A 12,711-nucleotide genomic window follows, 5' to 3' on the forward strand; every position below is an offset into this window, starting at 1 on the left:
GGGCTGGAGAGGGTGGTGAGGCCCAGCCCCGGGTGGAGGCCTGTGATTGTACCAGCGTCTCTCACGCTGCTTAAATAAGATTCCCAAATGAGTTCTGAGCTGTTGTAACGCTGAAGAAGTGCGTGAAATGGGTGGCAGCGCTGCCTTGAAAGCTGGAAAACAGGGCATGTCCAAATGGGCTTCTGTGAGTTGTTGGGTTGTTGGCGGGTTTTTGCTGGCAGGACAACATGGAAGTGGGAGGCAGAGGAGGAACCAGGACAGTTCTGGAGATCTGTCCATCTGCCCTCTGACAGAATCACCTCTAGTTACGTCATTTCTGAGAGGTGCATGCCTTACCTGTCCGTAAAGACCTCAGGTGTTGGAGTGTTCATCTGGCAATGCCAGTGTGTGCTAAGATTAATAGAAAGTTTTCCCTCATGCCTGATTCGAATCTTTCTTGCGGCAAGTTAACTGTATCCACAGTGGCCACGGAGAATATTATTTTCTTTATTTACATGTTTGAAAACTGTTGTCATGACTCCTCTCAGTCTCCTTTAGATTAAACAACCGTAAGTCCCTCTTCCATGTTTTCTGACTCCTTTGTCATTCTTCTCTGTTCTGTCCTGTGGAGTGTCACTAGTTGGTTCACAGCTTCGTTTCTGTAATATGCCCAGAACTGTGTATCACATGCTGAGCTAAACAGAAAAAGAGATTTGGGGTGTTTTATAGGCCAGGCTTCTATTTATACATATATATATATATGGGATTTTTCAGAGCAAAATAAGTTGCACAAGGATGACATAATACATACATGTATTTTCAGGACTGAGATAAAAGTAGGGATGAGGTGAGGCTCATGATTTTGTCTCTTGCTTGCTTTTAGATTTTTTTATTATAAATTTAAGGAACTGTCTTTATTTTAATTCTTACCTTTACTTTTGTATTTTAATTTGACCAGTTATTTTTGTGATTTATATCTGGTTTTTTAGGCAAATTTCAATTTAAAAATAAGAATGATGATACTTCAGAGGTAACTTTTTATTTCTAAACTAATATGTAATTCTTACTTCGAACAGTAGAGGGCATCACATAACTAAAGGTTCCAATTTAGGATGCTTTAGAGGTTTTTTCCCCAGGAGGAAGTGAACCTGCTTAAGAAAATGAACAAATTTCACCATCTTCATTGGTTCTGGATTAACAGATTTTGCTGGAATGTTATGACAGGTTGCCAAACTATGGAAATGATGAATGTTTTACACCTTTAATCTGTTGGGGTTTTTTTTGTTGTTTTCAGTTGTGAAGATATAAATCTCCCTAATAAGGGTGTTCTGCAGGAGCAGAAATTGTCGATAGGAACTGGACTAAGCCTATGAATAGTGAATAGATTGGATGAGCCTTGATTCTTCCCTGGAGAGCCAGGTTTGGTGGGATACTCTGCATGCAGCTCATCGCTCTTCTCTGTGAAAGGGCAGCCAAGAACCCCTACTGCACCCTAGTTGTCTACAGACACTAGAAAGAGCAAGGCTGACATTTGGGGAAGCAGCAAAAGCTGACCAGGCAGAAAAAGCGTGTGTGGCGCTCCTGCCTGGCACCTCCCAAAATCATGAGTCATTTCCCAAAATCATCAGCCTGCCTTGGAAAAGGTACCTTTGCAGTTGTTTCCTGTCTTTTATAGCTTCTAGATAGCACTGCTCAGTTTTCCTGTATAATCAGGTTTATAAGAAATGGACTTTATTGCATTCTTTCTTTTTAATTTTTATTTGAAAATTGTGATTCTCTTGTAATAACTGGAGTTCCTGTTGCTGGGTCTCAGAATAACAAAATTGAAAGGCTCAAAGCTAGCCTCAGAGTTGCAGTGGGGGGAAGGAAAGGATAACACTGAAGCTGGGGTATGGAGAGCACCTTGTTCCCTCTTGATCTTGTTGCAACAAATCACCCTTAACACAGCTTAGTACAGTTATATCCTTTTCTGTCCAGCCTCTGGTCTGGATTCCTTTTGAAAGTGTGCTAGGTCTCAAGACCAGACAACTTAGCTCCAACGCAAACTGCTTGTCACCAGCATTTTACGAACATATCTGTTCTTGTGCTGTGCATACATGTACATCAGGTTTGCAGGTCTGTGCCCGGCTCACATTATTAGCAATGGGCAACTTTTATTGTGTTAATTGACCTAGCTCCCTCATTTCCTCTTCTCTGTTCCCTGCCTTTCTCCCATTTCAGTTTCTCTGAGCCTGCCCTCTGCAGGGTAGGCAGTGGTCTTTCCTGGTGCTTGAGTTGTCTGGGGCTTGTACAAGTCCATGCCACGTGGAAGTAAAATGCTAATGAATAGGAACTAACTTGGCACCTCTTCATCTGTTTCAGTCACCCTAGAAATAATATTTTAGTTCCCTTAACATATTTGCTGAAAGAACAAGTTTGCCTTTCCTGACCTCATTCCTAAAATATTTGGTGTGTAACTTCTTAAAAAGTAGCAAAGGACAAGGAAATAGTAATGAGAGTGAGAATGAATCACAAGACTAATAAACAAATGCAGCCCGAGAGTAGCAAAAAAAGGAGGTGATAAAATCCTCAGTGCTGTTTTTCTGCCAGCTTCCTTTTGGCCCTGATTTGGAGAGATGTTTGTATCCAGCTCACTGACATTGGTGGGGAACTCCAGTTTCCCCCAGGAGTGAGTAAATAATCTCAGTGATGTTTCCCAAAGCTATATGGTGAGGTCAGAAGACATTCTGTGATGATACTCTTAATAATGAATAAAAATACTGGTTACAGATCCTACATGGCTGGATCCTGACACACAGTCAGTGCATAAATCCACCTGCAAAAACTGGGGCCCCAGTTTGCAATGCCAGAGCTTGAACTTTTTTCCAACGCATATGTGGGGATCACAGCTGCACACTTAGTTCAGGCTGGTTGCTAAGAGTGTAACAATAGCCTATTTTCCTTCTCATTTGGACACACTCCTGGTCTCCAGTGATTCCATAATCTCTCAAAGAAAAGTATTCCCCTCTTGCCCTCCCCCGAAAGTTGCATGCCAACAGTATTTGCTTGCACTGATCAGAGTTATGACCTGGAGTCATATTGTGGCAAACACTTGTAAGACCAACTTTTTCTTTCTTGCAGTGTCTTTAAGTGCATTTTGCATGTACCCTCGCAGTGGCAAAACTCCAACAACAGAATGAAGGGAGGAGGGATGAATGTTACCTGCTAACCCCACAGAGAGGGAGGAGCTCCATTCTTCAAACATCAGCGGAGTTATAAGGAAGGTGTGTGCTTAGAGCACTTCCTCAATGTGGAAATTGAAGCACACAACGCTGAAGACCTGTCCTGAGGGTGCTCTAGAAAGTCTCCAGAGGGTCATTTCATGGGGGAAAATCCTGCCAAGAACCATTACGCACAGCTTAACCAGGGAGAAGAGAATGAGATGGTGAGTTGTATCTCTGTCTAGGTCTTTCTCAACTTGAAGCAGCAGATGGCACATGTTGTGCAATAAAATGCTACAGTGTGTAATTTAGTTTTGGATGGTGGAGGTGTTCCCATAGCAGAAACATACAGTTAGAAAGGGATATAATTTTTTTTTAGCAGAAAGAAAAGAGAGTTGTATGTGTCCACTGGATTTAATTGGTTATCCCCTCCAAGAGGGGATGGCTCGACAGATTATTGATGTGGCATTATAAATCTAGGTGGAGGTGGTCTTATATGAGCTTGAGGGATGGGCCGGAGCGGTGTTCCTAACCATTTGACAGCTGAATCTCTAGGGTGAGATCCAGTTAGATGAGGACTAGGAACCTTGGTTTTCTCTGGAACATAGAAACACATGTCTTACATTCGCATGAATTATTAGCAAATGCAGTCTGTTGAATTGACAACACTATTCCAGCCTAAGCACCTGTATTAAGCTGGATTTCTAAATACAGAACTACCATATTTGTTTCCAGAGTTTCCCAGGGAGGAGTATGTTTACATGCATTCCGTAACATGTGGAAATAAGTCCTATGTTTACATGAAATATCTGATCTACTGCATGGCGCTTCTCTTAAATAGTAAGCCCAGTGAACGACTGTAGCAAATTCAGTGCTTCTTGTCTGCTTTGGCAGCTGATCTGTAACTGCATGTTACAGATCAGCTGTTCATCACATATGCATTCTGTCCGTCTAACAGATTCTACTGGAGCTGTCAGACCCATGATGCAGCTGTACAGCAACAATTCTCATGCATGTCTGGTAAATGCAGTGCTTCTCAAAATTCCCGTGCTGCAGAGCCACTGTAGCTGTGCTATGAGCGCGTGTAGGATTTCTGGGTGTACAACAGCCCCAGCAAAGCTAGTGAAACACAGTCACTTACAAGCTGACATGACTGTTCGCTTTCAGAAATCCTGGAGAAATCTTCAAAATCTGCTCACTGAGAATTATATTTTAGTCATGGAAAAATGTGGACATTTGTTGTCCCTAGATACAAACCTGGATTTTCAGTCAGCTCTCTGCCATCCAGGGAAGGGGAGATGTCATATTCTGCGTAATGCAAACCTGGGTAGTCTGAGATGTGCTGGAGAATGCAGTACGGAGTCATCCAGCAGCATGAACTGAGCACTGCAGGAAGTGCAAGGCACTAGCTCTGAGGGTGGGGACTAATTAGCTCAGTGCAATGCAGAACCCAACTGGCTCTGCTGCTGAGTTACTAAACCTGCTCGCAGCACCCCGCTCCTGGCTCTAGCCCTGGTGCTGATGTGCCACTGCTCCCCAGCTCCAAACGGCTGCTGGTTTTGTCTGTGCTCCACCCTGCCCCTGTCCTTCTAGGACCATAAACACCTTGTCATTCTCTTCGCACTAGTGGCACTGTCACTAGCAATGCCAGAACTGAGCCTGAGCTAATTAGGTTTAAGTGGACTGTTTGGTGCTGCGTAGAGCCACGCTATTGTACCCTGCGTGTCCAACTCCAGCTGTGCACTACTGGGACATCCAAGTGGTGCTTGCTATCCCAGTAATGTTCTTGTTTCTCACCAGTATCATACTAAGCACATGTGCCATGAATCCAGTGCTCGGATATCTGCACTGTGAATCTGAGGTTTTCCATGAACAGCTGGTGTGTGTGCAGAGTGTTGAGTCAATCTGCACTGTGAATCCAGGGTGTCTGGCAGTTGCCATGCTCTCTATGCCTGCAGTGAGCATGACAGTGCTCATTCACCTGGGGTTCCCAAAGGAAAATCACAGAAAAAAGATTGATAAAGCAGTTGAGTAGTAGGTGTAATTAAAACCATAGCCAAATTGTGCTATATTTGGCAGGTATGTATGCGTCTTTGTTACATATGTGTAAGAGAGAGAGAAAAAAGTTACGACTCTGAGAGAGAGGAAGATGTCTGTGAGGGTGTCTGAGGTAAGAGGGTGAGGAAAAAAACGTATGTATAGAAAGAGAGAACAGCTAGTGTGTGTATTTGTGTGAAAGAGAGAAAGAAAGTAATATGTAGGTGAGAGAAGTTGTGAAGAAAGAGACAAAGAAGGCTGTGTTTAAGCAGAGGAGAGAAGGAGAGTACATGGGGTAAAGGAGAATTATGTGCAGACATTCTTTGTTAAAATAGTGTATTTTAAATTATTGGCAGCCACAGCAAGTGGCACTGGCACATAACGGTCTCAGTGACCCTGCAACATTTTTTTTAAATTCTAAGTCATGAAAAATATTTTTAAACATTATTTTTATCAGTCAGTTTAATCCACCTGAACCAAATTATTAACAAGCAGTTCTTGAGTCCTGAAACAAGATCGTATCACTTGGTATAAGAATGTAACAGCTGACATTGTGCAGGTGCCAGTTCTTCCAGAGTGAAATAGTTCAAGTAATTTTGAAAGCGTGCAAGTAGTAGCATCCAAGAACTCTTGCATGCACTCTGGACATGCAATACTTTCCTGTGTTGAACTAGCTGTCCATTTTGCTGAGGAAAGTTGGGGAGCTCTAATGAGAAGAAATACTTCTAAGTTTTCTTAAGTGTTTCCGTTTCTTGGTACAGCTGAGATGCTAGATAGTGCTGTATTTAAGAATAATCACTCTGACTTAGGAAATCTACCTTATGTATCTTTGTGCATATCTTTGGGATTACTTTACATGGCTGGAGCACATTTGCTTGAATGAAAGTTCACTCTCCTGGTACCCAGCTAAAACTTAGCAATATGTATTTGAGCATGAGATAATATCGCGCTCTCTTCATAACTATTTGTAGTACTGGAAAGATCTCAGTAGTGTGTGAGAGCACTCTGAACACAGCAGCTTGCCTCAGAGAGGGCTAATAAGTATGGTAATAGGAAGGGATTTATTTTAGGTGGTTTTTTTTTTCCTTCAGAAAGATCTGCTTGAAGGTGTTTTTGAGAAGAAGTAATTGTTGGTGGAATAGGAAAAGGGAGGAAAAACACAGCTTTATGCCCTTTGCCAATTTGATGCTCCTCTCTGTACAGCTAGGGACTAATCATTCCCTTTGCACAAACTCTGAAGTGCAAAGCGTTAAGTCCTGCAGTGCAAGAGAATGTGTTAGACTTTGACAGGCTGCTGCTTTGGGAAGGATTTGCCAGAAGCTTGTCTTAATTATGTGTTCCCCAGTTGCTTATGTCGAAGGAATGGGACAACTGCAGTCAGTCAGCTGGTGAACCCCGGTTTGCCGCTGCATATTGGCAGCTATCTGCCTCCTTTGGGATGCCAAAATTCTGAAGAGAATCTGATCAAGGAATTTTATATACTTTGAGTTTGAAAAATTTAACTCTTAAAATTAAGATAGAATCTGAAAGGCACAACCTTGTTCCTAACGGAACAATAGCGAATGTTGCTACTGGCTTCAGAGGGAAGAGAAACAAACCTCTGATGAAACAGATTCCAGTTGGTAAGAATGAGATTCAGTTATTAAATTCCTTGTGAATCTTAACCAGTCTTTCAAGTCTAATCCTATTATCTGTTGTTATAGCAACAGGTTGTTTGTAATAGGGTACCTGGTGACTGGGTTGCCAGAAATATGATAGTTCACAGCCACTGTTTAGGCTCCTTGCTGGTAGCTACAGGCCTTGTTTTCACCAAAGAAAAGGGTGCCTGAACTTGTTTGACTTTTGCATTTAAATTCTGCTGTGCAGATGACCTGGCAGTTACAGGCAATTTTTCTTTTAAATGTAAGTAACAAAGACTTGCTGGACACTAGAGTGATAAGCCCTTGAGTGCTGGCTTTGTATGATTGTAAAAGCAGCTAAGAACCTGTCTTGGAATAAGCACATTTTCTTCCAGCTGAGCAGGTCTGGCAGCTTTTCCTGTCCAATAATCCATGGCCCCTCCCTAGACCCTTCACTTATAAGTTAAACCATTTTATTTTAGTCACTCTTCTGACTGTTAGGAGTCTCAAGAGAAAGGAGATGTTAACAGATGAGGAAACAAAGTTTTACAATACACATAATTTATTAAAAATTATTCTACAGAGGTGAGATGAGCCCTGTGTACCAGCCTCTTTTGTAGACAGTGCTACCTCCTGTGAGATAATGAGAAGCCCTTTGGGGTATTACAGATAGGTAATCTTAGCTTTGTTTTCCACCATCTCTTAGTATGGTGCCTTCCAGAACCCAGGGTATTTGGCTGTGTAATGTTATATACGCCAAATGCACACACTGAGCCCTAAAAACCTGCTCACACAGTAGAAAAGTTGTCAAGGTGCAAATCTGTATTCATCAGACCCATCTTCAAAAGTAGCCTGTCTGCATCAGCACAGCCTCTTTGTGCAATGAAATACAACCCAGCAAAAGTTACTCTTTTTTCTTTAACAACATAAATCCAACCTGACAGACATGTTCTTACTGGTGACATCAATACCAGGATTTCTGCCAGCCCTGGAAGTATTGTTTGCCATAGTGGACATGCATTTGCTTGGAGATCCTTGTAGTATAGGCCCAGTGAATCCTGAATAAGCTTGAAGAATTTCCAAACCCTAATTACTGTAAGGCATTCACGTGGCTAGATAAACCTGCTGAGAAACCTGCATCATGTGTGTGCCTGTTCCCCCCTCCTTCATGCACGTTGTGGATACCTCTATTGTGGGTCTAATATTCACCTTTTTTTTGAGAAGATAATGGCTTTGAGAATTCTTCTAAAGAATTCCACTGTTGGCTTATTTGACAAGTGAGAAGTGTTTGTACTAACACTGTTTCTGTTTCAACAAGGAGTTATTTACGTATTAGATGTTTTTTTATGAATGCAGCATTCATTGCTATAGTCCTTCCAGCTGAAGGCACAGGGTCAGGAAAAACATCTCAACCTAACAGAACATTTTATTCTGAAGTTAAGTATTGAAAGGTTCTGGCCCAGGGAACTTTGGCACAAGTTAGGTTTGGAGCTCAGTCTATTTCCCTGCCTAGCTTTACTTTTGAGTCATGTGGCTCAGGTGATGTGCTCCAGACATTTCCAAACCATGGGAAATGCTTTGCTTTGGCTTTGGATTCCTGCACGGACAACCAGATACAAAATAGCAGTTAACATCTGATGTTTATTCTTTCCCAGCTTACTCCTTATAGAGCTCCTGAACACCTATATTCAGAAATGTCACGTTCATCAAGACACAAACCAACGAACCTGAACCAACACCTGTGTTCATAGGGCAGAATGCGCACTGGGTCAGAACAGCTGACGGTATCTATCTATCTACCTATCTATCTACCTATCTGTCTATCTCAGGAAAGTCCCTTGTGAGAAGCAATAAGAGCCAGCAGGCGTCTTAAGAGCATGGCCTTTTTTTCCCAGCTGAGCTGTTTTCCTTGTCTTCCTGTTTCCTAGTTTTCAAGACGAGGAATACTGATGCATGCTTGGTTTTGGGAAGTGTCTTGGGATCTAACGGATCAAACCATTTTTTGAGGGGAAACTATTCTGGAAAACAAAGGCCTGGAAACATATGGAGGTGTAGGGGGACTCAGATACCTATTTTGATATATAGGTGCATGGTTTCCTAGGCAGAGAAAGACAGAGTCTGCCTAGCTCTGTGGTTATGTTGTCATATCAGGCTTGGGGAATCGTTCAGCATTTCAGCAGAGAAGAACACCGCCAACAGAAGATGATCCCAAATGACTGCCAGTCATATGCCGAATGCCCACCTTCTTCCTTCTTAATGACATTAACTACAGCCTTATTGACTTCTCAGACTTTGGGTGTAAGGCACAAAAGCTGGAAATTGCAGAAGTGATTCACTGGCAGAAGCAAGATGCACATGGCAGCAATCTCATTCTACCCCACCCTGATATTCATGCCATCCAATTCGAAAATATTATTCCAGTTATTCCAGGTCCAGCCATTTACTGGAGGAAGTCCGAAGGCACGTTCTTTTAACAGTTCTTCCCTCAGGCATCTCTGTCTCCTTGGGAGTTCCTTTGCCTTGCTGACAAGCTGTCAAGTCTGGATCCAAGCACCTGGATCTTGCTAGTAAGCCATTGCTGTGAACAGTAAGTTCACATCCTTCTATGTACTATTCTGTATGCTGGTGCTGACACTAATTCTGTAACCTTTTCGTTAAGGATACAACTAGACAGAGATGAATGGAGAGCCCTTTACCTGTTTTAGGAACATGTGAATATTAATAGCACATGACTGCCACACCAGCTACCTTCTAGCAACCTTGCCTATCTGCTGTCCTCCATGAGCTTCCTTCTATCTGCTGCAGAGTTGCCTTATTCTCTTGGGCTGCTCAGAGGTTATAGAAGCCTTTGAAAATGCTGAGCATGTGCATCTCAAGGTGGTATAACCACGTCCTGTGCAATGCAGGCCACTTCCCTGTGTAGTTCACCGTACTTTTTCCCCACAGTTGCCTATTTCTTCCCTTTAGAAACCCCGTGGAGACTACCTAGGAGGATAAAGTCTGTCTTTTGGAGAATGACGTAGAGCAGGTAGGCCAAGGCAGCGTGTGGAACCACTGGGCAGGGCCTGCATTTCGCATAACAAGCAAAGACACCAGCACAGAACCAGGAATTATGCATTACTCATCCTTCCAATTACATTGCCTTTTCTTCTCACCTTATGAATGGATCTTGCAATATCTGTGGCTGCAGATATCTGATCTTCAGAAGCAGATTGCACAATTGCTGCAGATACACTAGGAAGAAGGAGATTGAGGAATCTTAACCCTTATGTTAGCAAATTCTCCTGGTCACCCAATGTAATTGCAGCCATGCAATCTCTCATCCTAAATCAGATCTGGGTCTCCTCTGTGAATTCACTGTATACATTTCATTTCACCTTTACTAAGTCCCTGCTAGCACTACTGAGAGGGAATTCGGCCATAGTACCAAGACCTGGCAACTCTTAAACTGTAATGCTGACAGTCATCCCTTTGAAGTTTTGGGCAAGTCACCTTGTCTCACTGTAACAATTTCCCCAGCTTTAAAAATTTAATAATAATACCTACTCATACAGCTACAGTGAGTAGCTTCCTTTGGCCCTCTGAACATGTAAAGCATTCTGCAAGTGTTCATTAGTTGTTCTTACTAACAGTTACTATTACTATTTTTGGATGTTAGGACAATGGCACATTGGCAAGGTCCAAACTCCCCAGATTGGAGCTGTCATGGAAGATGGTAACAGCCCTACAAAGGCTATGTCTGTGCCGAGTTGTGCAAAGCAGCTCCAGCTGGTGCAGCCACACAGTGTCATTCGGCACCATGCAGAGACACTAGCTGAGTCTCTAAAGTGCAGGTGCATTAATGCAGACTCACTGCTATGGCAGGACAGCAGTACTGCTTCTGATTCTGAAGCAGGCACTGTTCAGCTGCTGCAGTGGGTCTGCACCACTCTCCACCCCCTCGTGCAGACCTGCTCAAGTTCTTCAGCTGTCTCACCCAGGGACTTAAAAAACCTGACCAGGCAAATCTGTGTTCCTGGCTTGGGGCCTAAAGGTTAGGGCCTCTATATTTTGATATCGTCCCAACTCATGCACACACATAACAGTGTCTCATGCTGAGTTTCGCAACTACATAAAACTATTTTAGAGGTTTGGTCAGTCTTAGCAATCCAGATTTTGTGAAGGGTGGAAACTTCTGTGGAACATGCAAAATTTTTTTCTAGTCATGTTTAGGACACATAAAGAAGCCAAATACAAGTTCTATGACTTGGTTTTTCACAGTACAATACCAAACAGTGCCTATGGGAAAGCAGTAGATGATGGGGAAGTGTAGTACTCCAGGTGTTTCTTTAAAAGAAATAGTAATGATTTTTCCTTGTCTTTGCTGTACAGGAGATTTTTGGCTACAAAACTCAAGGCTGCCGAAAGGCCTTGTGCATTGCTGGATACATCTTGTCCTGTGGGGCTCTGCTGCTGCTGTTTTACTGGAAGCCCGAGTGGGATGTGTGGGCAAACTGCATCCGCTGCAGCTTGGAAGAAGCGGACATTGTTCTGCTTAGAACAACAGTAGGTGCCTACTTTAATCTTTAAATTAGTCCCTAGTATGTAGTTAATTGGAAGATGAGTTAATTGGAAGTAATCCAGTTCACTGAAATGTCTTACGTTGCTGATTTCCTGCAATAATATCTTATGTTTACCATCACTGATCTAAAGAACTCTCAAGTATTCCACAAATTATGTGTAAGATGATGATTGGAATGGAGGGTAACAGCTGATCAGACAACAAGCTGAAAGAAATTGCGGTGAAAAAAACTGTAAAATCTGTGGTTTCAAGACTGCGTTATTTGATCTCAATCCTTCTTCCTCCCTTCCACCATCCCTGTGCTTTCTACATTGCAGATCTGTGCTCCAGATTCTAAAGCATCTGTTTGACTGGCAGTGTCCAGCAGATCCTTTTTCCCTCACTTGGCTCTCCTGGTGAAGCTGCCCCTCTCTGCCAAAATTTAGCCAGTGGGCCCAACCAAAGATTTGTCTAGCTCTGTCCCCAGGAGTGTCCAACAGTGCATGGTGAGGGATCAGTATGAGGAAGAGGGCAAGCTTAGACTGCTTGTTTTCTTGGCTGTATGTTTCCATTTTCCATCAGCTCTTCCCCATGTCCAATAAGCCCGCAATCCTGCAGTTAATGCTTTCAGGGCTGTTATGTTTTGCTAGTAGTTTCCTAATACAGATTTTTATCTGTTGAGGGCTGTACTGAAGCAGTGCAACATACACAAACTCTGATTTCATTTCATGCAAGCTACTGCAACACTAAAAGAAGCAAACTGAGACTTGACTCTGAATCTCATCTGAGCCTGAATACTCCAGGAGCTGGCAGGGTTGGTTTACTTCCAGAAGTTTGATTTGTTCTGCTTCAAAGATTCCTGAACAATGGCATTTGCAAAATGTGCAATTGCAAAATGGATCACTTGCTACCACTGTATTTGAGCTGCCTTCTTAAATGAGCAGAGCAGCATGCAGTTAAAATCTTGGGTTTTGAAAATCACAGATCTGCCCATTGAATATTTTATATTGAAACAAACTGCATACTAATAGGCTGGGGTATGTTGTTTTTTTTTTTAAGAAGCATATTAGGTTTACTCTCCCTTTTTAATCTTCAGTTCAGTTTGCATTTTTAATTACCTATTCTTGTGTGTAATTTCAAATGGATTTGCCATGCCAAGCATTTTTCAAATAAATGAGTTTTTAAATGATCCTTTATGTAATTAAACAAGAATTGAATCATATTGTATGTTCTTGTTATCAGGAAGCTCTCTCAAAGTATGCTCTGGGCATTTGACAATTTCAGATTTCCTTCGTGGTTCTTTGTATTGAAATGACAGTTTTGGTTTTTTCCCTAC

At 42.4% G+C, this 12,711-nt stretch overlaps 1 protein-coding gene across 1 annotated transcript in view; it reads left to right on the forward strand.

Moving 5' to 3' along the window:
• Positions 1-3,268: 3,268 nt before the first annotated feature.
• LOC104074078 (probable cation-transporting ATPase 13A4) overlaps positions 3,269-12,711 on the forward strand; it is a gene marked incomplete at its 3' end in the record, with an annotated part of 17,876 nt that continues 8,433 nt past the window's right edge. Inside the window, exons 1-2 of the mRNA XM_009574064.1 lie at positions 3,269-3,403; positions 11,207-11,380. Of these exons, the coding sequence (XP_009572359.1) occupies positions 3,341-3,403; positions 11,207-11,380 (237 nt within the window). The remainder of the gene's footprint in view (positions 3,404-11,206; positions 11,381-12,711) is intronic.

The sequence above is a fragment of the Fulmarus glacialis genome, unplaced genomic scaffold, assembly GCF_000690835.1.
Source record: "Fulmarus glacialis isolate BGI_N327 unplaced genomic scaffold, ASM69083v1 scaffold43193, whole genome shotgun sequence".
Classification (NCBI taxonomy): Eukaryota; Metazoa; Chordata; class Aves; order Procellariiformes; family Procellariidae; genus Fulmarus; species Fulmarus glacialis.